Source organism: Canis lupus, chromosome 17, assembly GCF_003254725.2.
Source record: "Canis lupus dingo isolate Sandy chromosome 17, ASM325472v2, whole genome shotgun sequence".
In the NCBI taxonomy this organism is placed as follows: Eukaryota; Metazoa; Chordata; class Mammalia; order Carnivora; family Canidae; genus Canis; species Canis lupus.
In genome coordinates, this window is record NC_064259.1 from 29041212 (window position 1) to 29066866 (window position 25655).

At 41.5% G+C, this 25655-nt stretch overlaps 1 protein-coding gene across 3 annotated transcripts in view; it reads left to right on the forward strand.

Annotated features, from left to right (window-relative positions):
- The window catches only part of CRIM1 (cysteine rich transmembrane BMP regulator 1), a 184606-nt gene that overhangs the window by 140830 nt on the left and 18121 nt on the right, over nucleotides 1-25655 (forward strand). For 2 of the 3 annotated variants that reach the window (XM_025454191.3, XM_035700380.2), the window contains 5 exons: nucleotides 1759-1915; nucleotides 5044-5165; nucleotides 6326-6535; nucleotides 10441-10656; nucleotides 13910-14131. In XM_025454191.3, the coding sequence (XP_025309976.1) occupies nucleotides 1759-1915; nucleotides 5044-5165; nucleotides 6326-6535; nucleotides 10441-10656; nucleotides 13910-14131 (927 nt within the window). The remainder of the gene's footprint in view (nucleotides 1-1758; nucleotides 1916-5043; nucleotides 5166-6325; nucleotides 6536-10440; nucleotides 10657-13909; nucleotides 14132-25655) is intronic. The other variant, XM_025454192.3, reaches the window with a different exon arrangement.

Sequence of the window (25655 nt, forward strand, 5' to 3'; positions counted from 1 at the left end):
GCTCAGACTCAAAAAGTTTGAAGGAATTGAATCCCCAGGGATGCTGACTTTGGGGTGTTGTCAGAGTGTTTTTATCTTCTATTTCCCAACATAATCTGCTTGGTGTTGTGACTTAAAAATTCATGGAATAGAAAAATGGGTTCACAACTTCGATTTCAGTGTCAGAGAAAGAAATGTGGCTCTTTCTTCTCCCTCCTTTATCATCCCTTAATGATGGAAAGAGATGAAAACTGATGACCTTTCAAGTCCTATAATTACAAATTTTTAAATGAGCCATTTAGAATTTCTCTTTTAAGGATGCAAATTAGTAATCATTTGCTTCGCAGTGTGATACAGACCCACAGGGTTATATTAAATATGTGTAATGAAAGGTTTATGATCAGGACAAAGTAGAAAATTATACCATAAATCACATTTTCCTCTTTAAAAGATAGCAAATTAAATATTCGTGTATTGCCAGCTAAGATTCACAAAAGATGGTATCTTAAAATATTTATGTAAAACCTGAACCCTTCCCATCTATTAATTGTAGTTCAAGGTTTAATTTTAGATTATAAGATTTGCGTGTGGAGGGGACACGTATTCTGTTTTTCTGGGTAACGTATGCATTATTTACAATATTTATGCTTTTAAGGGTGTCCAAATAAAATATAGATTCATTTATTATTCCGACAAAAATAGTCTCTGCTTCCCATCTTGCCAGTCTTTGCGGAGCAGTTATCAAACATTGCTGTACTTTTGCCATCACTGTGTCAGCTTCTTTAAATTTGACTGACTTTCAGACTCTGCATTCAGTACAGACAGCCTCAAGTTGCTTTAGCATACCACCAAGCATGCTTTTCTTACTTAAACATTTGTGTTCCTTACATTACTCTGTTAATTCCTACCTCACACCTTTTTAAATCTTTCTAGAAGACTCTTACAAAGCTAATATCTCTATTAGTTCCTTTTGCGCACCACCATAGCTTCTTCCCCTTCTTTTTTGAAATTCTAAAATAATGTTACTAACAGAGGACAGTTAAACATCTTTCCAAATTCTAACAGAGGAGAGTTAGAACATTTCAAATAGTGGATAAACATTAATTAGACATTTTTAGCACATACACTTTTGAGTCAATTAAGTTTATCCAAAGATATGGATATCTGTCAGTTGGAGAGAAAAAATATCTAAATGAAACAATATTTCACTATTTCACTTTATATCATGTTATTAGACTTGTTTCTTTTTAAAGAAAGGGTATAAAATCCTTTAGGCTGCATATAATATACAGTATTATAGGATAATATCTAAAGCTCCTAAGAGAAAACATTGTGTGAACACTTAGGAATGTGTGTTACTGTGAGCATTTAGTAGGAGTAAAATGTATAATGAAGTTTGGGTGTAAGTTTCTAGTTCTCATATTTTTACAGTAAATGGTAATCAGTAGTTTGAGGAACTCATAAGAACAAATCTCATGAAAAAATAGCACTCAATTTTCATCCACACCTCAAATAGTAGTTACTAGCATGCTCTTTAGCACCAGATTGGAATACACTTCAGAAATCTATTTTTCTGGACATTCTTTTCTGTATTAGTACCAAGACGTGAAGTTACATTGTGATAACCGTGGGATGGTGCCTCTATAATTTTTAAGCATTCCTAATGATGTGGTACAGGTAAGAAATTTCCATCTGTGGAAGAGGATCGGGAGATTAGGGGGAGGCATGGAAGTGTCAGGATATTCATCAGCACCTTAGGCTCGCTGCTTGTCTCCACAGGGGAGGAGCTGTGCTCGGGCCTCAAGCGAGGCTGTACTTTGGACTGCCCCTTCGGCTTCCTGACTGATGCCCACAACTGTGAGATCTGTCAGTGCCGCCCACGGCCCAAGAAATGCAGACCTGTAATCTGTGACAAGTATTGTCCATTTGGATATCTGTAAGTATTTCTTAATTCAGAAGATCTGTTCTTAATTATCTGTAAGTTAATGAAACGTCCATACTTATTTTTGTTAGCTGTTTCGTGTCTGTGTGTGTGTGAATGGATCAATGATGCACTGAATCCAGAGTATCTATGCTTGCTTTGTTCAGTGAATCAGAGAGCAGCAAAAGGAGGGTGTCTCCAAAGATAAAGATTCAGTGCTACTCTTACTCTTTTGTTAAGATGGACCAAAGCCTTGATTATACCACTGTCCTTTGAGCCTCTCTGTGAGACTTCCTCATTGCAAAAGCCTTTGGACACTGCTGGGGGGCATGGAATTGTCATGAGATCCTAGTACTGTATGTGCCACAACTCTTCATAACTGTCCCAGTGACGGTTTAGTGATGATTTCTTTAGTGTGTACTTCAAGATCACTGGACAGCCACTTATTGGCAACACGGAGCGTGCTTGCTTGCCATGCCTCAATATCTTATCTTGGTGCTGGTCTATAGTTTATAATATTTTTTCTTCATGTAGTAGTACATTTTATGGATTTCCTTAGAGATAAGAACCATGACTTTTATTTTCAAAAATTTCTTCATTGAGCCAGACTCCATGAAAATCTAGATTATTCCAGGGGACAAAGTACTTGACATTTGTTTAGTGTCTCTATTAACATCTATTTGTTCCTTTGTATTAAGTTGGTTCCTTCAAAAAAATACCTTTCATCATCTTGCCTATCATTTTTTCCTTAAAGATTTATTTTAGAGATAGAGCACCTGCACAGGTGGGGGGAGGGGCAAATGAAGATTTATTTATTTGAGAGAGGGAGAGAAAGGCAGGCAGCAGTGGGGGAAGGGCAGAGGGAGAGGGACAACTCTCAAGTGGACTCCCTGCTGATCACAGAGCCTGATATGGGACTCAGTCTCACGACCCTGAGATCATGACTTGAACCAAAATCAAGAGTTAGATGCTTAACTAAGCCACCCAGGTGCCCCATCCGCCTTTCGAATTTTTAATATATTTTGTAGTACTAGTAATTATAAGGGACTTAGATTCATCATCTCTTGCCTACCATTGTAAAGTTACCATTTTTTATGGTTCCTCTTAGGAATTCTAGTTTAAGCAGGGATAGGGGAATAAATTGGGAACACTCACTCTCCTTTAACAGGTCGCCAAATTAACAAACTGTCACTGTTCTTAATCCTAAAATATGACTGTGATAGCCAATAAAAATATTATTTCTCAGCTTTACTCCTAATATACAATAAAGTGTTATTAGCATCATAGTGACTATAACTGCCTGCTGCAGTATTATAACAGCTCAGAATCAAGGCTGAATTCAAGTCCAGCCTTCACCTTGGAGAGAAGTCTCTTAGAGGACTGTAGAGTCCATGTCATGTTCCTGTCAGTAAGCACATTTAGGGAGGACCGAGTAGACCACCGTAGACAAATGAGCACTTTATCAGCTAGAATATGTGTTTCAAGGACAGCCTCTGAAAGAAATGTTGAACACCCACCTTATGGGAGCGTGAGGATGACGGCAGTGGTCAGGGCCCCCATCCATACCTGCTAAGTGGATTGTTCCTCTCTGTGTGCAGCAAACACTTAGAAAAGGGGGAGGGTGGGCAGGTGGATGGATGGAGATGTAAATGAATGAACAAACAAATCAGGTAAAGCCTCAGTAAAGCTTAAAAATAACATAGCTGGACTGAGTATGAATAATTCATTAGATTCTCTGTTCTTGTTATGTTGACATAAATAAGTAGACCCCAGCACTCCATTCTCATTTCACTTAGCATATTGTAGTTTAATTGTCACTTGGGCAGTGGTATACCAAGGGTTTCCCAGAGAGCTGTCATCTCTCAGAGTCCCTTAATTTATCCACGATGAAAAAGAACAGGTGTGTGTGTGTGTGTGTGTGTGTGTGTTAGTTGAACACCACTGTTGCCACTTAGGACTACTTGGGATGAACCTGAGGGTGAACAGAGTGACTCCTCCTTGTCTGAGGCCCAGTAAGCCAAGTAAGGCAAAGCCTGTAGAGGAGATGTGGAGCCTAGGAGTAGACTCAATCCTGTGGCTGGTAGACAGGAGACAAAGTGAGCTCCTCTGTAACATTCTTCTTTTAAAGAAAATCAGGAATGTCTGTTAAGAATTTTTTTTCCCCAAAAAATCTTTACTTAAACCGCTGTGATATATTTCATAAACACCTATTTATTTATTTCACATCATCTTTCCCATCACAAAATTTAGGCACTCTAGTTTATGAAAGTGCAGCCTTTCTCCTTTATCCCACATGCTTCTTTCTACCCCATGTATGGAGCCTTGTTCAGTTTATTCTTTCCTAACTAGTGAAATAATGAGTGAACTTTGATCACAGGGCTTCTCAAGGCTTTTATTCTTTATCAGTCTTGGTCTGGCATTCCCAGATCCGTGGAGCCTTGGGTTCTCCTTTTGTCTGCTCTAAGTTCAGCAAAGCATTCATTAATATTTCTACTGGTGGGGTGCTTGGGTGGCTCAATTGGTTAAGTGTCTGACTTCAGCCTGGGGCCATGATACTGGGGTCCTGGGATGGACCCCCACAAGTTAGGCTCTGCTCTCAGCAGGGTGTCTGCTTATCCCTCTGCCCCTCCCCCTGCTCCTGCATGCTTACTCACTCTCTCTCAAATAAATAAATTTTTTAAATCTTTTAAAAAATATTTCTACTAGTGTCTGAAATTCTTCAAAGATTATGAAGATTGGGAGGAAGGTTTACCTTGACAAAAGGAGGACTTTTGCCCCAATGCTGGCCTCCGGTATTGACCAGCAATATATCCTTCACCATCCTATTCATGGAATTCTGCATTCATCTTTTTTATACTATAGTACTACTTTTCCTAATTAAGTCCACAGCCACGTCACTGGGATTCTGACAGTCACCTCCCAGAAGCACAGTAGTGCTGGGGCAGTTCTTGCCCTTGGCCTTGGGTGGGTGGTGGTCATGGCCACAGAGAGCTACTTACACATCAGTCCACGAGTTTTTGAGAACATAAGTCAATTCATCCTGCTTAATAGTAGAATCACTTTGATGACCCTTGGTCTGAGAGCTTGGATATCATTTGAGACTTTTGGATTTTCTGACCTCTGACAAAATTTTAATTACCCAGGAAGAATAAGCATGGCTGTAACATCTGTCGCTGCAAGAAATGCCCAGAGCTCCTGTGCAGTAAAATTTGCCCCTTGGGTTTCCAGCAGGACAGTCATGGCTGTCTTATCTGCAAGTGCAGAGGTAAGTGTGATCCCGTGACCCTTCTTCCCCCCGCCCCCTCAGAGCAGCCAGGGCTCAGAAACAGGAGGACATAATGTAAATGAAACCATTTCATTGATGATTGTCTACTGAGACACAAATGTCACTTTCTGTGGGTCCATCCCTTCTCCTTCCATCTCACTAGAATGAGAGCTCAGAATAGAACTTAAAGTAAGCATATCATGGACAAGCACATTTGACCAAATTAGTGACTTTGCAGCTCTTCATTTTTACCCGTCTTAGGAACGTTAGCCTAAAGGACCTTTATCATGACCTTCGTAGAGTCTGCTTCTGTCTAGCAGTGGCTTGATACAGTTGATGCAGCAGAGAGCCCTTTCCAGAGCCTATGCGGGTAGGCATGGCTAAGCAGCCTGCTTAACTCTTTTCTGGTAATGCAGTTTTCTGTGGGAATTTAAACTTTTGAATAAGCACCTGCCAACCTACGTCTCTACATATGCACGAATCCTGGGCATACATTTTGTCTGGGACTTCCCTGTTCAAGACTTCCCTGAAGCCACATGAGCGTGCACCCTAACTGCCAGTTCTGCCCTTCCCCCAGCTCCAGCCTGGCTACCTACCCCAGGATGCAGGATGTTTTAGTTGCCAGAATGATCCACAGGTTCAGAAATAAATGATCCTTAAAGTTTGTCATATTTTTGGGGAAGTTAAGCAATTACCACCCTTAGCAGTGTGTTAGGGATCAGAGTAAACAAAAATCTAGTCACTGATTCAAGTGTGCCACTGAACAAAAATCTGTTAGATTCAAGAGGCCCAGGATTTCCCCTCTGGGTGACTTCTAGAGTGATTAATCTGCATATATTAAACATATATGTACCATTTGCTGTAAAATCAGTTCTTGTTTACTGTGTAAGCCATGAGGATGTGGCGTGAAATGGGGTAAGAACTATAATCCCATCGAGAGGAGAGACACATATTTGCAGGTTTTTTTCCTATTTTTCTTTTTTTCAAAGTTGAGAGCGTATTAACCTAAATTCTTACCAAGAGCCTTTCCCGTGTCATAAACTGTCCTTTGTACACGTGATTTTTGGTGGCTGGGTCGCATCACCTGTGAGGACACTACTACAGGCTGTTTCTCCTGTGCAGTAGCTGCTTCTTTACCAGGCTGCCTTCTGTCTGTCCAGAGGTCCTTGCTTCAGCCGGGCCACCTGTCCTGTCAGGCACATGTCTGTCCATGGATGGCCATCATCATAAAAATGAGGAAAGCTGGCATGATGGGTGCCGGGAATGCTACTGTCACAATGGACGGGAAATGTGTGCTCTGATCACCTGCCCGGTGCCTGCCTGTGGCAACCCCACCATTCATCCCGGACAGTGCTGCCCGTCATGTTCAGGTAAAAGCTGGCTGCCATCGTGTGTGCTCCCTAAGCAAATGACTTCTGCCTTGCAGGGCCTCATTACATCTGTGACTCTGGGGGACATGCAGGTGATGACCCCTGGAGCACATTTCAGTTCTCTGTGGCTTTTGTCATCTCTAGCCACAGAATCAGCCAGGTGCTGTCAGTGATTTGCCAGAAACCAGAGAAAATGCTAAAACTTACCTAAAAGGATTCTCCTCGCTTTTTTAAGGTTTATTCAATTATATTGGTCTTAGAACTGTATTTTTATAAAGGTTTGCAGACCTAGTATACTTAAACTCCAGCTCTCCATTTTACAGATAATGTATTAAGGCTGAGGTTTTAGTTAATTGGAGGGGATAGATGCTAACTTTATTACATAAAAGCTTATTATTTATAAAGGAATATTTGAAAGGGAGAGAATTATTAAAGTCTGTGGCTTTTGCCCTTTTTTAAATCAATGGCTCTGTGGTACTCTTGCCAAATGGAGATATTTAGAGTGACCACACATCCCAAGCATTTAAAATCATAATGATGGTAATCAAGAGAAGTTGCTAGAAGAACAGACCAGATTATATAACTCATGGGGGTCTGAATTACGGTTGTCAATAACAGTAATTATTACCATAATACCTCATCTACTGCCTTTCATCCAAGGAGCTCAACATAGTCTTATTATCCATTATTTCTTCCTCTGTACAGGCCATTTTGAGTTAGAGAAAAATGCACTCAGGCAGTTTTTCATTTGAAAAACAGACACGGAAATACTAACTCTCTTACCCAAAGTCAAATAGTGTGTCAGAAGGCCAGGAAGAAGTGAAGTCTACTGATCTTGCATCAGATCTCTTCTAATGTTGGAATATATGTAGTGTTAGATTTCAGAGTCTAATTACTTCTCCTCTGGCCAGTCCTGTCCCACATCTCCCTGTGGGTAGATCCACCTAGTCAGTGTGTGCAGTCAAGAACCCGAGACGCATCTTTCTCCAGCAAGGTAGGCCCAGCCTGAGAGGGGAGGTGGCCTTGCCTGCCATGGTGGGAGCAGAGAAGAGGGACAAAGTCCCTGTTAGCTCTGACCTTCTACAACTCTCAGTAACTGAGGTATCAAAGTGCCAGGCAGCCCCCAGACCCCTGTAGAGGACCAGATGATCATGTTTGTTTGTTTTCCCCATAGTTCAGTCATATGTGGCCCATACTGAAAGTTTCTCTTTTCACATGCTTTGCTAGTTATATGTGAAAAACCACTAGTGTCCATTGAAACAGAAGATAAATGAACAATTTAATGAAATAGTTCTGTGTTGACAGGAAGGAAAAAATCATTCGTTCCAATGAAGACCCCATGCCTTAATTTTTGGCATGAGTATGTGGAGTGTGGACCACACCTAGGTCTTTGCTAACCTTGTACCCAGTGAAGAAGTCTAAGCTAGATTGGTTCAAATGCAGAGACATTACCAAGAACAGACGATCGACTTAAGAACTGAAAGTCAGTGGAACCAAAATGAGTTTTCTCTGTTATAGGACCAGGGAAAATTCTTACTAAACGTATACAGGATTATTGACGTATTATTATGGGTAGTGAATATCTAGATATGCTTCTATAAACACACACACATATATAGATACGTAGATTTTTTTTTCAGAAATCTGTAGTGGATTACCACTTATGAATAAAATGTTCTGATGAGAGACCTCAGAGCTGTTGCATTCAGGGACTCTTACTTTTTTTTCTTTCTAAGATTTTATTCATTCGAGACAGAGAGAGCATGAGCAGGGGGAGGCGCAGAGGGAGAGGGAAAAGCAGACTCCCTGCTGAGCTGGGAGCCCAAAGTGGGGCTCGATCCCAGGACCTGGAGATTGTGACCCGAGCCAAAGATGCTTAACTGACTAAGCCACCCAGGCACCCCCAGGGACTTCTGCTTTAAATATTTTCTCCCCTCTTCTATTCAAGGATCAGCTGTATTCCTCTCTGGGATGGGTGAGCAACCCCCAAACTCTCCTGATTGATTTCACCAAATGCTACTGTTTCTTAGGTGTTTTCTTTTTCTCTCCCTCTACATTTGTCTCCATCTCTTCTGCCACTCATGTATTTGCCCTGAGGCACGGGGTATGGTAGAGAGGTTAGCAAGATAAGATGCCTGCAAACACTCAATATTTTCTTCTGACCATTTCCCTTGTTTGTTTGTTTTTTAAGATTTTATTTATTCAGAGAGACACAGAGAGAGAGAGAGGCAGAGACACAGGCAGAGGGAGAAGCAGGCTCCATGCAGAGAGCCCGACGTGGGACTCGATCCAGGGTGTCCAGGATCATGTCCTGAGCCACAGGCGGCGCTAAACCACTGCGCCACCGGGGCTGCCCTGACCATTTCCCTTGTGTCAGCGTTTAGAAGGGCAGTAATTGGCGAGCCTCTCTAAGTCCTTTTTGAAAGGAGAAGGCAGTAAGGGAGCCTTTTCCAACATTAGTCTCTTGTCACTCTTTCAAACAATTTTGGTCTTCTCTGTAAAACATCTCGTCCCAGCTCACTTTCATTCCGATTTCCTTCCTCTCCACTTTGCTCATAACTGCAAAGTTTGGTCTGGTAGCAAACATAAGCACTAGCTAGTGTCTGTTCCCTGTGAGATCTCCACTCCATCAAAGTTCCAGTCTTTACTGGTTCCTTTGAGACAGAGCTCAGAAGGTAACAGCTACCTTCTGAGCTGGAAATCAGCCCATACCCCTGAGTCTCACTGGAGTTGTTGACTCTCATGCCAGCCACCACTTTGAAAGTAACATCATGGGAGCTCCTCAGAGATTCCAGTTCTGAGCATCTCTGCAAGACAGAGTAGCTGACCTGGGGCCCAGTTTCCACTGGGCTCCAAGTATGAGCTGGCCCCTCTATCTTCAGACTGCTTCTCGGCAGGGTTCATCACTGTCAACGCCTTCTTGAAACACTTGTTATATTTGGATTATACGAATATGGTTAATGTCCTCATACTTCTCATTTCCCCAGCACAACTTTAGGGCAACTCCCAGCACCTCTGCAGACATGTTAAACATTAAATTCCCTCTCTATCATTATCATCTCACCAAGACACCAAAATCGCCTCTCCTCTGAGTAAAGAAATCATAGTTATCATCGGTCTCTGGGCATTGACCTCTCTTGATGATGACATCGTCAAGCAAATGTTTAGTCTCAGGTGAGGGTTTCCAGACTGTTGACTCTGAAAGAGCATTCCTGCTCAGTTTGCTGGCAGCTGGTCTAGGTTGGGGTGTGGCCCGCTCGGCAGCGGGATGTATTTCCAACTATAAACGTCCCCAGAATCCTAGAGATAATGAAGCGGATGGGGCACAGATCAGTTGGAAGTCATGTTTAATCTGGAGGCATATCTGTGATCCAAACAAACATAATCTTGGGTTCAAATTCCTTGTCTGCCGTTAATACTGAGTCTTCTGTTCGTCGTATGTAAAATAGGATCCAATATCTACCTCACAAGGTTGGTGTAAGGAATAAATGAAATAACACAGAGAGAGCACTTAGCGTGGAAATTGGACCACAGTAAGCATTCAGTAAGTGAGACATTGTTATTCTAGACACTTCTCACACATTCAGAGATCCCCTAAGAGGCCCTGTTCTCTTCTCGACAGGAAGAGTCCTCTCGAGGTAATTGAATTCCCTTATTGAAGTCTGTCATTACTGTTGACAGACTGGAACCACTTGAACTTCACTTCTTGAAACCAGCTCTTCTGCTCTTGCCTTCTGTTTCTGTGCACGGGATATTTCTTCAGTATCGTCTTGATAAGAGTAGAGGGAGATACTCTACAACCACTTCTTCTCTGTCCCTTCAAGCAGACAACACCAACTTCTTCCATCGGTGGTGAGACTGCCGTTGAATAACCTCTTGTGTTCTCATTTTCTGTCATTTCCCAGATGACTTTGTGGTGCAAAAGCCAGAGCTCAGCACCCCCTCCATTTGCCATGCCCCTGGAGGAGAGTACTTCGTGGAAGGAGAGACATGGAACATCGACTCGTGTACTCAGTGCACCTGCCACAGCGGGCGGGTGCTGTGTGAGACGGAGGTGTGCCCACCGCTGCTCTGCGAGAACCCCTCGCGCACCCAGGACTCCTGCTGCCCGCAGTGCACAGGTAACGGTGCCGGGCCCTGGGCTGCCCCGCATGGGGAAGGGGACACCTCATGCACTGTCGTCCTGCAGGACCCCTGTGGTGGCTGTGGTGGGGAGGAGGGGAGGCACAGTTGCCTGGAACCTGGAATGAGGGCAGGAACCTCATTGGCTTCAGTCAGCTGCGTATTTGTGTCATTAATATGTCTGGCTGCTGTGGCGACTTTGGGGGAAAGATTGTTTCTTTCTGCCTTTCTTTTTTTTCTTAACAAGAAAATCATTACAGTTTTGTAATGAAAGTAGCACTTGTAATTAACACCAGAATATATTTCTTTTTTCCAGAAGGTACTTTGTATATGTAACATCACAAAGTTGACAACACAACAAGTTTTATTTTGTTGCTGCTTAATCTTTGGTCTTTTCAATTTAAATCAATAACCATTTACCTTTTCAATATTTTCAGAGGATTTCTGCTCAGTAAAACGTAAACCTTTATGTTTCATTACTTATTTTCTTTTATCACTCTTCTATCCATATGCAAACCTTTGCAATGTTTTTCTCTTCAGTTCCTAAGGGGAATAGACATTCCTGTGCACCTGGCTTCGAGTTTATTAACTTACTCCTGGGTGCCTTGTCCTTTTTTTATGTATAACTTGAGAGATGCTTCAGTGATAGCCTTCATTTTAAACATTAGGACTTACTGCTTTATATGTCAGTATTCCAAAGGTTCTTACATCTGTGTATAAGAGCATCTCTGGAGGGCTCTTATTTTAAACTAAGTCACCTGTCCCATAATTGATCTTTCTGAACTTTCCATTCAGAGTTGTTGCAGCAATTTTAAAAAGTCTTCAGATGCCAAACATCATTTTCTTCACAGTAAATTTCAACAGTAGCTTTGATAAATAGTGTATTTTACATCTGGAAAAAGACCATCTCTAATCTTAGGATACTTGCATCCTAACAGAGTCCAGAAATGATATGTATGAACCGTTAGAAGAGTTGTGTCCTCCCCCATAGTGATTATTTCACTATTATTTCACTTGCTAGCCGGGGGTACAGCAAGGTTTGGAAATGGGAAGGTTCACAAAGAAAGATCAGGTATCCCTGTGGGTGGTGATAGTTCACCAAAGTAGGAAAAGGAACAGAATAATACTCCTTTTTAAAAAGGTATTGAATTTCTTTCATTCTTTATTGCGTAGAGTTGGGAAGCAGCATATAGCACAGAAGAGAGAGGGAAGTAGAATAGAAATAAAAAGACTGAATGAACACCAGTGAAGGAATAAGTATAAACAAAACAAGAGTTAGCAATTGGAATTGTAAGAATCAAGAAGGAGTCCCAGGGGCAGGAAGAAAATAGGAGAGGCACAAGAAAGAGGGAAGATAGCATTGGGCAAGATTCCCAGATGACCTTCTCAGCCAGGATTGGGTTAGGGGGTCTCCTGCCCAGACTCTACATCTCAGCATCAGGTCCCACTCTAGGACTGACCACATGTCTCAGTGTACTCTGGGGTCTTCTCTAGGCCTTAACAAGAGGCCTCTAGGCTCTAGGGAAATCATTTCACCTGTTGTGTCATGGCTTCATCATGGTTGTCCCTGCTTCCTCTTCTAAATTTTTAGATGTGAGGGTAGACGCTGCTAGCAAGGAGTTAAGTTCTCATAGCCCAGAGGAATGTGGTGATCAAATTATCCCTGGACGTGGATGACCCCAAAAAGTTTACTGAGAAAGTAATCCCCTCTCACCACCTTTAATCCATATAGATGTTGTCTGTGGGACCATCCCTAAAATTAGACCCAGAGAACATTTGGTGCAGTGAAACTAGTGTCTCTTTTTCACTTGGGACTGCCTTTGGGACTGTCAATAGGAGATATGGTTATATGACTTAACGAGAGGACATAGGCCCATTCCATCTTGCCAACTTCCCTGTGTTCCTCCGAGAGAACCCAAAACAAAGCAGTTGCATTGCTTCTCAAAGAAGCTCTTGCCATAATCAAGCTGCCTGGCTCTGTGATGTATTCGTGAGGTGGAGAGGAGAATGTGACAGAGCTTCTGCATCACTGGGATGACTGCTTATCTACCTCAGTTAGTTCTGGTTTGCGCCTGAAAGTAGCAGACTTGATGGAATTGATTCTGAGAGGCGCATATAATTCTTTGATCGTGTGGCCATTGAGGAAATGTAGAGGTTTGCTATTTCTAAGCTCTTGAGTGGTGCATGTGGTTAGCAGTGCTTTCTCTTACCAGCACTATTACGACATTTCTAACCTAGGAACCTCACTATCATGTTTTTCTTTGTTATATTCCAGTCAGGTCTCTGCTTGAGGTTACAGCTTTTTATGTAATTTCAGTGGATGCCAAGACCCAAAGAGATATCTGGGTTTTCTGGTAACATTCTTTTCTGTTTCAAGTTGTAACTGTATCTGGGAGCCCTCTGGTCAAAGTCTTTAAATAGCAAAGACATAAACAGCTTGCAGATGATCTCTCTGGGTACATCCTTATGAGTGATTTAGATTTCCCATCATCTTTCAGCCATTAACGTGAGTACCTGAACTTTGGAATGTTACATCTAGGTATTTCAGTAGGTGCAGTGAAAGTCTGTTTGGATATTGATGAGTTGGGACTGCTCATGGGCACAAGTCAGAGAAAACCCAGTGACAGTTTTTAAACAAATAGAAGTCTCTTTTCCATACAGGACAAGAAGTTTGGATGCAGATGTTTATCAGCATTGATTCGGGGTCTTAGAAGGACAAGGTCCTTCTCCTACATGTATGATAAGGATATTGTAGGTGCAGGCAACACACTCGGATTCAAGGCAGGAAGAGTGTGAGAGTATCACCACATCTGCTCTTCTACTAAGAAAATAGAAGCTTTCCCAGAAATCCCTTCATTAGCTACAACCTGGTGACATGGCTACCTGGAAAAGCAGGGAGCAGGATTTGTCTTGTTTGACCATCTGTGGTGACCCAAATCCTCACTTCCCCACCCCACCCCATTCCTGAAAAACCAGGATTGTGTTAAGTGTCTATAGAGAAAGAGTAGAATGAATATTGTACAAACTACTAACCAAATCTCTGTAACAGGTCTTTTGTGGTCTTTATTGTTTTGCTTTTAAAATGTAAGAGCCTGCACAAATCAGACTTGCTGTTTTGTTTCTAAGTCATTTTTACAGGAGGCACACAGAGCCCTAGTGACCAAGTATGCTTTGAGTGAAACTCACTATGTTGCACAGTTGGTGGCCAGTAGCATCTTCTTTTCCCTGCTGACCTTATGTTCATTTTTCCAGATGAACCTCTTCAGCCTTCCTCATCCCATAATGACAGTGTGCCTAGTTACTGCAAAAATGATGAAGGGGATATATTCCTGGCAGCCGAGTCCTGGAAGCCTGACGTCTGTACCAGCTGTGTATGCATGGATAGCGTAATTAGCTGTTACTCTGAATCCTGCCCTTCAGTATCCTGTGAAAGACCTGTTTTGAGAAAAGGCCAGTGTTGTCCCTATTGCATAGGTAAGACTGAGAAAAAAAATCCTTTGTTTCTACCTTTGGCCATTAAATCTACATTGACAGCCTTTTGCCTAGATCAGTTCGTGTTTTTGACATGCCACACAGACCCAGCGTAGTACTATTAGGAGAGTGATGTGAAGGCTGTGTTCATGAGGTAAAACATACTAAGAATGAAGAAATGCTCTCTCAGAATGTTGTGATGTTATAGTACTGTCATCTTCTATCGGGCTGCTTTGCTGTTTCAGGGTTTCCAATATTGAACTCTCTTTTTCCACCCTGTTATTTACAGTGGTCTTTTTATACATGTAGAAACATCAGGTCCCATATTAAGGTACACTTAGCACTTAAAGCTTGCTGCTGCCTTGAGATCAACTAAATACAAAATACTGATTTAATGTCCCAGTTTTCCTCTTGTCCTCTGACACTTAATTGATTCTGTGTAAACCATGCAGTTTGTTGTTCATATTGAGGGCCTAGGGACACAAAGTGAGGCCTGAGAAAATGACAGAGACCTCTCTTTCTTGTGACCCATGGGGATATAGCCTGTCAACAGAAGACATTCATATGTTTGCCCATGACATCTGTACTGAAACCGGTCCTAAGGACATAAGCCAGATGCTATTCTGGAGTCCAGAAGGCAAGGCTCAGACAGCTGGCAACTCTAATAAAGCCACAGTCCCCGCTCCCAAGGCTCTCACTCTCTTTTATTGCTTCTGTATTGAGTAAAGCTCGTGAAGTCAAGTGAAAGACAGTGATACAACTCAGTCCAGTAGTGAACCTATAATCAGAATAGTAGGTAAAAAATCAGTCAAGCTAGGTGAATCTCAGATATTGTGCATTTACTGTTGGGAGATTTTTGCATGCTTTCTGGATACAAGTAATGATGCACATTTGGGGTGATACTTAAGGAAAAGGAGACATCGTCTGGCCACAGTGCTTTGTAGCAATTCCTATAGATGAACTGATGAATGGCATTTAGGTACATGTTGGCCATAATTCCAGCTTATCAAGACTGCCCCCTTTCCTTGACTATTTGACCTCTGGCTGCTAGATAGACCACTTCCTCTGAGTTATTCTGAATGTTGGTATATAAGAGATGGAAAGATACTCTAAAAACACAATTTCTGCTCTCCGGAATTTTACAGAGCTAGATTTTTCTCAGTGTAATGGCCAGAGAGTATTTAAATGTATGTTTGAAAGCTGAATTCTCTTAATACAGTGACCACCTATGTAATTTATTCTTCAAACTATGATGCATTTGAGAGGGAAGTGAGGGTTGTTAGTCATGATGGGGCAATAGCTCTAGACCAGGAGCATCCCAACCAAATTAGGACGTACAGTTGGCCTAACCTCTTAATGACCATGAAGCCAAAAAAAAAAACGTATCAAGGAATATATCCAACTAAGTGCTACTTAGTTTTTCAAAGAACTGACCAGGATTTATAAAAAAAAAACTGTCACTGCCTTTGGTGAGATCTAAATAAAAGGTATAAACTGGCTTCTGTTTCAGGCCAGGGGATTGGCAAAAAGGAGAGATATACAATCAGTACTATCATATTTAAATATCAGAACTTCTGTACAGTTTATAAATCAATCAGGGGCACTTAGATCATAGTTAGAAACCAGGGCCCAGGAGCCTGTGAATTCCACATTACCTTCAGAGGAAAAATCTGGCAGGGAATCTCTCATGTTGAAAATTCTCAGATAATTTTGTTGAGATAAAAAGTTATTGTCTTTTGCTACTTACTTGGTAAATTTCTAATTAGTAAATTTATTTCCATATGATAAATAGTAAATCACTTCTTTTTTAAAACCAGTTTAACAAATTTAAACTCATGGAAAGAAACCTACAAGTCCATATTCTGTGTCTTGTATTTTGTAGTTGTTTTAGGGGTTTTTGTTGGTTTGGTTTTTTGGCCTTCATATTTCCTATTGCAATTCCTTTATGATTTAGACCAATGCTTCTTTAGTGTGAAGAGAGAAATCCAATTTGGTCCAAATCTTTTACTTTGTTTTTAAGTTAGTTTGCAAGCACTTTCACTAAATTTGGGTTCATATAAGCTCTATAGTAGTAGAGTGGAAATTATATTTCTGTTGTATACACATAAACACACACAATGTTGCAGGTATAATTGTATCATATAAATCTAAGGCTTATCTTCAGGGGAACATATTGGGGAGACTTACTTAACATTTGATGAGTGATGCTGTATTGTTACTGTTTTATCTTCACGCTTCATACATGTTGTTTTATTATTGAGTCACTGAGCCCCTTCTATATACATCATACCCATTTTGCAAGTAGCCTTGTTAGATTGGCCTTCATCCTTTCTCCCCTTTATGTCCAAGCATACAAAGTTAAGTTCAGTCCATGACTGTGATAGGAGGATTGGCCTTTTTAGGTTTGTTCCTTTATCAGATGCCCACCAGCCTGTCCTTCTGTAAGGGCTCCAAGCCTGGGCAGCGCTAGCACACTGCAGGCAGTTTCTGGCTATGCCTCAGTAGAAAAGCCTGCATTACCATGCAGAGACCATGTAGCAAAGGAAAAGGACATGATTTTGCATTTCCTAAAGCACCTGATTATGTCTCCAGCAGGCCCAGAGGACCAGGCCTTGCATCGTCTCCTGTTTTAGGTGCTCTCAGTTTGAAACCAGCTCCTTAACCTAGATAAACTGTTACCAGGATCACATTTGCCTCACCCCAGCCTGCAGTGCTGACCTCAACATAGCTTCAGGTCCCTGAGTGAATATTCTCCCTAATTAGATCTCTCCAATACAGATTTCTAAAAACCTCAAACCAGCCTTTAATCTGACTTCTCTTTTTAGTGATAAAACCCCTAAACAAAAGCATGCTTCTTTTACCTTGTGAAGTATCCTTTTTTCTTACCATAAGAGAATTGAAAAGTGGTGATCCTATGAAAAGTAGTATAATTATGAATATTTGTGTTCTTTTCAGCTAAATTATCAAGTCACTAATGTGCAGTGATAATGCTTTTCTTTTGATGTGTGAAGGCCTCATATTATGTGTGCTAATTTAATAGAATGTGTAATACAGACATAATTAATAGGATTGATGATTAATTTTGAAAAGTGAACAGCTTTGTCTCATTACTTATAATACCCCTCATTTGGGAACTCATCCTTGTACTAGAAAGAAACTAAGTAGTAATTACCCAATCATTTTAATGGAACACTTTCAGATTCCCTAATTTTTTTTATATTCCAGTTTTTACATAAATACACACAAATTTAGATTTTACTTTCATAGGCTTTTTGACTGTAATGATGGCTTAAGGAATGGGGAGCGAGAAGCAGAAGATGACTCGAGCATATCAATCAGGTGAAGATAAAAGGTCTGGTGGGAATTCTCATGTATGATGGCAGATTTGATATGTGGTTCCTCGTAAACAGCAGATGCCTTCCGTATGACACACTTCATCATGCAAGATAGCATCGTGGCCTCATCACAGACTGCATCCTACCTGCCTTTCTAGAGCAAAACCAATTTCTGTGAGGTCTTTATTCCATCACTTGTAAATGACAGTAAATAATTCGGCTTGCAACCCTTACTAAGTGCCTGTGGGGATGCTGGCCCTGACCCCATCACCCTCACTCTGATGTTTGTGCTGGTGATGCTTCTGCCAAGGACAAGACTCTAGCAGCTTCTCTGAGGGGCACCACCATCAGCATCCCAGTGGGCCTTCATCGTGTTCAGAGGCTTAGTCATTTCTGGACAAATATTATAAAGAAAGAGCACTACACTGGTCATAAAGATCTTTCTTAATTTAGCTTATGAGGTCTTCAAATCCATATTGCTGCAGCGTCATAGCTGCTGTTGACTCTGCAAATGAGGATGCTCAGGTGTGCCCCCTCGATGAAGCCAGTCTCATAGAACAGGATGTTCCTGAGTTAGCACCTCCTGTGTTGGCCAAGTCCTTATTACCCATGCATAGAATATTGTTTTGAAACTTGGACTTTGGCAAGTATTTATTTATTAGTAACCATGTGTTATTTTAGAAAATATTTGAGGTCAGATATTTAAAGTCCTATTTGTTGGCTGGAAATCTCTGAGTCAGTACATCCTTCTCACTTAAGAAATTTTTGTCAAAGGTCTGTTCTTTCTGGATGCTCGTTGGCTCTTTGTATCTGTGTGTGTATATTTCTGTAGAGAGATGAAATTATATGCTTATATGTTATAAAAGTATGTATGTGCAAGTTATACATATGTGTGATGTAAACAAAATTAAGGTACTTTCTAAATCTAGTATCTTTTAAGTGTCTTTAAGTATCCCATACCTTTAGGGGTCTATGAAAGTGAGTTCTGTTATGAGCGGCACCCGGTCATATACTTTTCTGATTAGAGGTTAGCTATTTTTTTTTGTATTGCATGTATCTTATTATTTGATATAGAGCTTTCATGTGGAGTTAGGCTGGCTTGGCACACTCCATTGGTTGTGATGGTATGATTCTGCCTCCCCTTTATTGGGATCTTCAGCTAGAAAATGATTAATAACATATCTCCCTAGCAGGGCAGTGTCTACAGTTTGTCAAGCCAGTCTTATATGACATTCATTTTTGTTTAGATTTATGTTTATGATTATGCTAATTTGTTGAGGTATCTTTTCTTAGAGATTACAAATATAAATAGTATCTCTGTGGAACATCTGTTGACTGTTGTGTATTTAACTCAGCCCAGAAGTCAAACATAGCAAATATTTAATTCTACATCTCTAAGACATACACCCACAGAATTAAATGTCATATATTTTTAAGCCATGTTATGATAACTGGCATCTCCATTGCAGCATTTTTCACAGCTGTTTCTCCAGTATGTTTTCTTAAATACTTCTCTGTATTGGAAAGAGAGCTTACTTTGGAGCCAAAGGGTACATTCTAGCTTTATGTGTCAGTGACATAAGAAACCCTAGCTGAATTTCCCATCTATGAGATGGGGGCAGTAATATTGCTCTCTGCTTCACTAAGATGCTATGAACAGTAAATGACATGGTGCACATATGTGAATATATTAGTCAACACAATGTGAATTGAGGCTCAGCTCAGTTCAGTGACTGACAGCTCTTCCAGCACAGAGTGCAGCTGATCTGGGTCACATGTCAGATGGGTTCTGGTATCGCACTTTGAATACAGCACCTGCCTCTCTGCGAGCAAAAGGTCTGGACATAGCATCCCGATGATGAGCTATTGGAGGATGAGAATATTTTAGATAATACTTCCATGGTGTACCTCACGCTGCACACTCTTGGCTTGAATAGCCGACCACTGCTTTCATCACCACATTGTGATCCAGGAGGAGACAGCATGCTTTCTAAGGCTTTGTAGTACAGCTGGCTTGGGGCAGCACCCTGCACCCAAACCTCAGAGCTTTACTGTCCTTTCATACCGCTGGACGTTACCAAAGGAGAAAGAATGGAGCTCTTTTAGTTCTGTTTACTTTGGAGGCTAGTCCCATTTGAGGAGTCCGTGAACTTGCAGTGCATGATCCGCCATGATTCCTCCAGAGTCCAGGGCATCTGTAACCAGAGCATGCTGTCATCAGGAGGAGCCCCAGGGTCCTTCCTGCACATTCTGCAGAGCTCTGGGTTCCTGAGGTCCCAACACTGCAACCCCGGTGGTCCCAAATAGTGCGGAAGTGATTTAGGTAGAAGGGAAGGGGAGTGGGACGCCTTTCTTTTTTTTTTTTTTTTTTTTTTTTTTTAGTGGGACGCTTTTCTGTGTGCTCTTTGAGGGGCGTAAAGCTACAGACATTCTGGTCATTGTGCACTGTGCTAACTTTGGAATGGGTCTCAAGTTGTCGCAACAGAAATACAGTGTTTGATTTCAGTTCAGGTCTTCTCTGCACCCTGGGAAGCACCTCATCCTGTATGCACCATACACTGCTTTCTCTTCACACCCCAATGTCCCTTTCAGGCCCGAGCCATGTAAACAGATATTCCAGTTTCTGTGGTTAACTTCAGCTAAACCCCTGGGTGGCATTGTCCTTGGGCTCCAGCACACAGTCTGATTTTAAAGAGGTCTGTTGCACAGAGGGGAGGCTGGCACTGGTGTTTCCAAAGAGATCTACTAGCACATGCCTTTCACCCCTTATTTCTGTCTGGTGATTGGGGAAAGACTTTCTCCCTACAGAGGGTTACATTTCTGATGAGGAAATGCGATCAGGCCTGAAGTCAGCAGCAGACCCTGGTGGGGTACTCCCAGTCATACACAGGCTGTGATGACAGGAACCTTCTCTGGGAATCCAGTGGGTTCCACTCTCAGGTTTTATTAATAAGATTCTGTACTCTGTTCCACAGATGACATCTATCCTAAAGGAAGTATTCTGTTTTCCTCATTTAGGCCACCTTCATCTTCATTGTACCTGCCTCCCTTTTAAAATGAATACATTATATATTTCCAAAATGGTTTCTGTGTATAATCTCCATGGAGGATTGTCAGCCTTGTAAGAGATGGGACCTCAGTTAAAGTTGAAAATGGAATATTTCCCTGAATTTCCATATATGAAGTGCTTAATTGACCCATAACATACACATAATGCATGGATTAAGTCCTACCACTGAGAAAGTCTGTCCTTTTTTCGTGCAGCGGGAATCAACCAAAGTCCTCGTGTTTACCAATTTGGTGAGGTTTCTGCTTCATGGAGCTCTGGAAAGTTTTTAGGTTTTTTTTAGTAACTTTATTACTTACTTTTTCCGGTATGTTGAAGAAACTTGAAAGGTTCTTTTGGTCTCTAAAATACACCTAGACTCCCTCCCCAAGAAATAGAACAAAATAAAGCACAAATGGACTTCCAAAAAAGGTCTTAAAATGGTGGCCAGATCTGCTTTCAAAGTATTTGAGACATTATATATAGAGGTAGGAGTTGGCCTGCATGGCAATATTTGTCTCAGTTTTCTCCTTCTATATAAATGAATTAAGAGCAGATGTTTTACTTATTAAAAGCTAGAAGTTACAAGGTACTCAAGTTTTTAGTTAAATCAATAAATATTTTTTGCATTTTTAGCCAAAAACCTTTACTCACGTGCTGATAGAATACTACGTATATTAGATCTGTGCCTCGTTGCAGTTGTCTGTGCTAACCTGCCTTTGATTTTAGCAAGACTTCAATTGAGATCCGCTTTTCCATTCTTCTCCAGTCAAGAAAGGTCCAGTGGGCTAGCTTATTGAAAATCAGTCTTAATCTGTGCCTTTGAGTCTGTGCACCTGTTGGTGACATGCGAATTATTTGCTCAGATTCCTTCTTTGTTGCAGTTTCTGTTTGTCTCCTCTTTATATTAACAAAAGTAAAGCTGGTTTCTTAAACAGGAGGCACATATATTTGATTTCTTCTCCAGACATAGGGTTTGTGCCCAGCACATGCCCAACTTTGGGATACAGAAATGAGGATGAGATAACAGGCCAGGGATCTGGGTATTTTATCTGTTAAAAGAAGATAAAATATAATAGTAGCATTTTATTCCTCTGTGGCAGTTAGAGAAAGATCACTGCAGTTCAGTGTTAAATTTATAAGCTAAAATTTTGGAAAGTACTTTCCCTACACTTCCCAGAGTCAGCTGCTTCACTGGTCATTCTTGGCTGCCTTTGTCACCCCCTTTTCTGAGTCCCTCGATACCCATTAGTATACCTCGTACCTTCTCACACCTGCCTGAGTGATCTCACTAATGCTTTCTGTAAGTCCGTCAGACCTCAAACTTAGGAAACTGCATTGAATTAGAGCACTGTTAGCTGGGCCTGCAGTTTGCACAGCTTTCCAAAGGATTTAGCACATGAGCCTGGACCTGGAATCCTATAAAGCTGATGAGATCCTACCAATCCAGGAGGGTCTCCTCAAGGCAGAGGCCTCACCTGCTTTGGGCACCACTACGTTTCCAGTGTTCAGGACTGTGCCGTCCACAACAGTGTGTAGAAAGGACAAGTACCCCCTTCAGTACTGTATTGAATTATTTTGTGGTGAGACTTATTCTGAGAATAAGAACTGCATTTAGTTTCTTGGCTTCTGGGATCCCAGAGCAGATTACTTCTCAGGACTCGAAATAGTGCCCTGGAAATTTGAAAGACCTGATGCTGTTTCTATAGCTGCCTACCTTCTTCCCAGGAAGTGACTCCCACACCGACACTTTGACTTCATGACCACCACAACTAGATTTAGAACCTAAAGTATCTATACAGGAAAGTCGTCTCCTGGCAGCATTTGAAGAGCCCAACTGTAGTGCAGGTTCAAGTGGATCTTTGTTTTCAGATCCTTCCACTGAGGAAAGGGGAAAAAGTCTGAGACTCTTCCTTTTCAGAGGCTAATGTATATTCCTCATCGTAGTCAGATTCCAAGCAAAGCCGGAGCTACCACATCAGTGATTTGAAACACTAAATTGGATCTTTCTAGAGGAAGGAAGAAAACAGCACAGCTGTGGATTCTAGGGTTTCCCCAGCTATTAGTTGGCTTTATGGTATAATTAGTAAAAGAGCTCAAGAGTAAAAGCCAAGTCCCACTTTAACAAAAGAAGAAAAGAAGATGGCAAAGTTTAAACAGTTGGAAAAGTCGGCTTTGAAGGAGTTAACATTTCAAGACCTTGCACTTCTTCCTCCCCTCTTGTGTGAACCAGAAACAGGGAAAATGAAAACAAAAACATGGAGTTCTCCAAATTCCACCACTGAAAGACCTGGCGTATTTTTACTGTAGTCATACGGGATGCCGTGTAACAGCGTTACTTATATTTGAATCCAAAAAAGATAAAACATGTCTGTGTGCTCCTGGACTTAGAAAATTCCTTGGAGGGAGCCACCACGCACGAGCTCTCTGGGCTCCTGACACGCTGTTGGTGATGACTGTGGAAGCCAAACTCCATCCTGCAGTGGGGACTTTGTTTCTGAAGGAGGCCAGAAGTCGTTTAAAGCCAGTCTGACGGATGAGAGAGGCCAGAGCTGAGGAAACCAAATACCGAAGCTGATCTAAACCAAGGAGTGGCCATAAAATAGTAACTATCTTCATTGCATGTGTCAAAACTTGGATGCCTCTGCAAAAGGAAAATTCTAAAGCTGTGTGAAGCAAGGGCAGTATTGTGGGAATACATTTATAGCCCTCTACAGTGACTGCTTAGAAGGGGATCATATTTGTTTGGATATATAACTCCTGATGTGTTTGTCCTAAAAATAAACCTTATTATATTAGTGTCATACCTCATGTTTTTCTTGGAACATTCTCCACTAATCCTCTTCTTCCGAGAGAGATGTTAGAGATTTGCCTAAGGAAGACCATGAGTCCTCAGTAGCCACTTCATTATCTGTGTTCCTTCACAGGACTGTGCCAGATGTATGATGCAGTCAGTTGAAGGGTAGATTACCTTTGAAGATGAAGGCCTTAACCCCCAACAAATGCCAGGGGCAGAAACTCTAAGTACTCATGTTTTTAGAGTTAGTAATCACCACGTTCATTTGTGTGGCACCAGGATGTGGCCCTTCCCGAGGTCACTCTGCTGGGTACGTGGTGGGCAGAAGGTGGGTGGCAACTCTGGAGCCTCACCTACATTGGTTCCTGTCCTGGCCTCGCCACTTCCTAGCTGTGCATCTTGGGCAAGTCATGTAATCTCCCTGTGCCTCGGTTTTCTGTGGAATTGGGGTAATACCCCATTCCATTGGGCTGTGGAGATCAAATGGAACAGACTCCTTATATAAATCACTTAGCACACTGGCCGGTACATAGACGGCATTCAACAAATGGGAGTTCCTATTATTAGGTATCAACAAATAAAAATAATGTCCCTGTCAGTGTAAACAAACCAGTTAGAGTGATAAATAGAACAGTCAAAATTAAATGACACAGTCCACTCTGTAGCCAAATATAATCCGTGTAGACCACTTTTAGTTGGATGTTCCCATGTCTCTATTTCTACATCCTTCTTCAGCCAGAACACTTAAAATGCTCTTGTAAGGGATCCCTGGGTGGCGCAGCGGTTTGGCGCCTGCCTTTGGCCCAGGGCGCGATCCTGGAGACCCGGGATCGAATCCCACGTCGGGCTCCTGGTGCATGGAGCCTGCTTCTCCCTCTGCCTGTATCTCTGCCTCTCTCTCTCTCTCTCTGTGACTATCATAAATTAAAAAAAAAAAAAAATGCTCTTGTAAGTACCTTCAGTTAGCCTCTGCTCCTTCTCACAAAAGACCACAGTGACTTTATTACTTAGAACCTCGAATTGTATAGAACAGCCACCGTGTCTCCCTCTAAACTAAGTCATTTCTAAAACTGACAGCTTTCTCAAATGTATCCACATGTGCCCTGGAACGAGGTGGTATCAACAGAAAGACCATGTAAGAAATCAGAGACACCAAAACCCATCAGTGAGCCCAAATGACTCCATGGTTTCAGGCCTCTGTTTAGATCTTTGCCTTTCAGGTACAGTGTAGTCAAAAGCAGAAATATTTTTATAAAGCCTCATTAACCAAACTCTAATTAACTAATTTGGGCCACATAGCGCCTGGAAAAGATTAGTCAGGACTATGCAAAAACCAAGAATCCTCCATTTATTTCACCGGAAAATTCAGTAGAGTCTTAACTATGGCTTTGTTTTTAAGCACATTTGAAGAAACCGACTTCACCGTTATGAAATGTATTGATAGTGTAGTTCAAACTGATTAGATGTGAAGATATCTAGGAAACACTCCCTGCAAGCAGTGGAGGGGAAGCGTAGGTACCACCCTACCTCTGGTAACCACAAGTCTGCTCCCTTTTTCTGTGAGTTTGGTGTTTTGTTGGTTTAGATTCCACATTTCAGTGAGATCGTGTGGTGTTTGTCTTTCTATTTCACTTAGCCTAATACCTTCAAGGGTCCGTCCATGTTGTAACAAGTGGTAGGATTTTTTTTTCATTTTTATGGCTGAATAATATTCCATTGTTCCATTCCATTCCATATATACATACATAACACAACTTCTTTGTCCATCCATCCCTTAAAGGATTGTTAGGTTGTTTCCCCTCTCCTGACTATTGTAAATAATGCTGCCATGAACCTGGCACCTCCAGTTTTTTAAACTTCCTGATCTCAAGGTGGGATTAATTTAGTTGAAAATAACCTTGAAGACAAGATGCTTCCGAGATAATCTGTGATGAGCAGAGCCTAAATGGAAGAGAGAGAAATACTAGAAGTATTTCTAGAAGTACCTGGAAATTCAGTCCTTGTCAGTCAGCCCACTCCCTGAGGGGAATGGCTTTATTGCGACCACTGAAGTCCCCAGACGTAGGACCAGTCTGCCTTGCTCTCTGAACAACTACATGGACCTGCTCCCGTGTCTCTCTGGGGGCTCCCAGCATAGTGTATCTCAGCCTTCCTTGCCACTTTGAATTCTTAATCTTCATTGAATTTAGGAAAAGATCTATTTTTGTAACAAAATCGAATAAGGAACTTTAGTTTCACCCAATATATATTCAGAGTTCTTGGCTTAGAACCCATCAACTCCAAGTCATTCATACTCTCTTATGTCATTTTATAAATATTCTTTTAGGCAGTGATCTACAGTTGCTGATC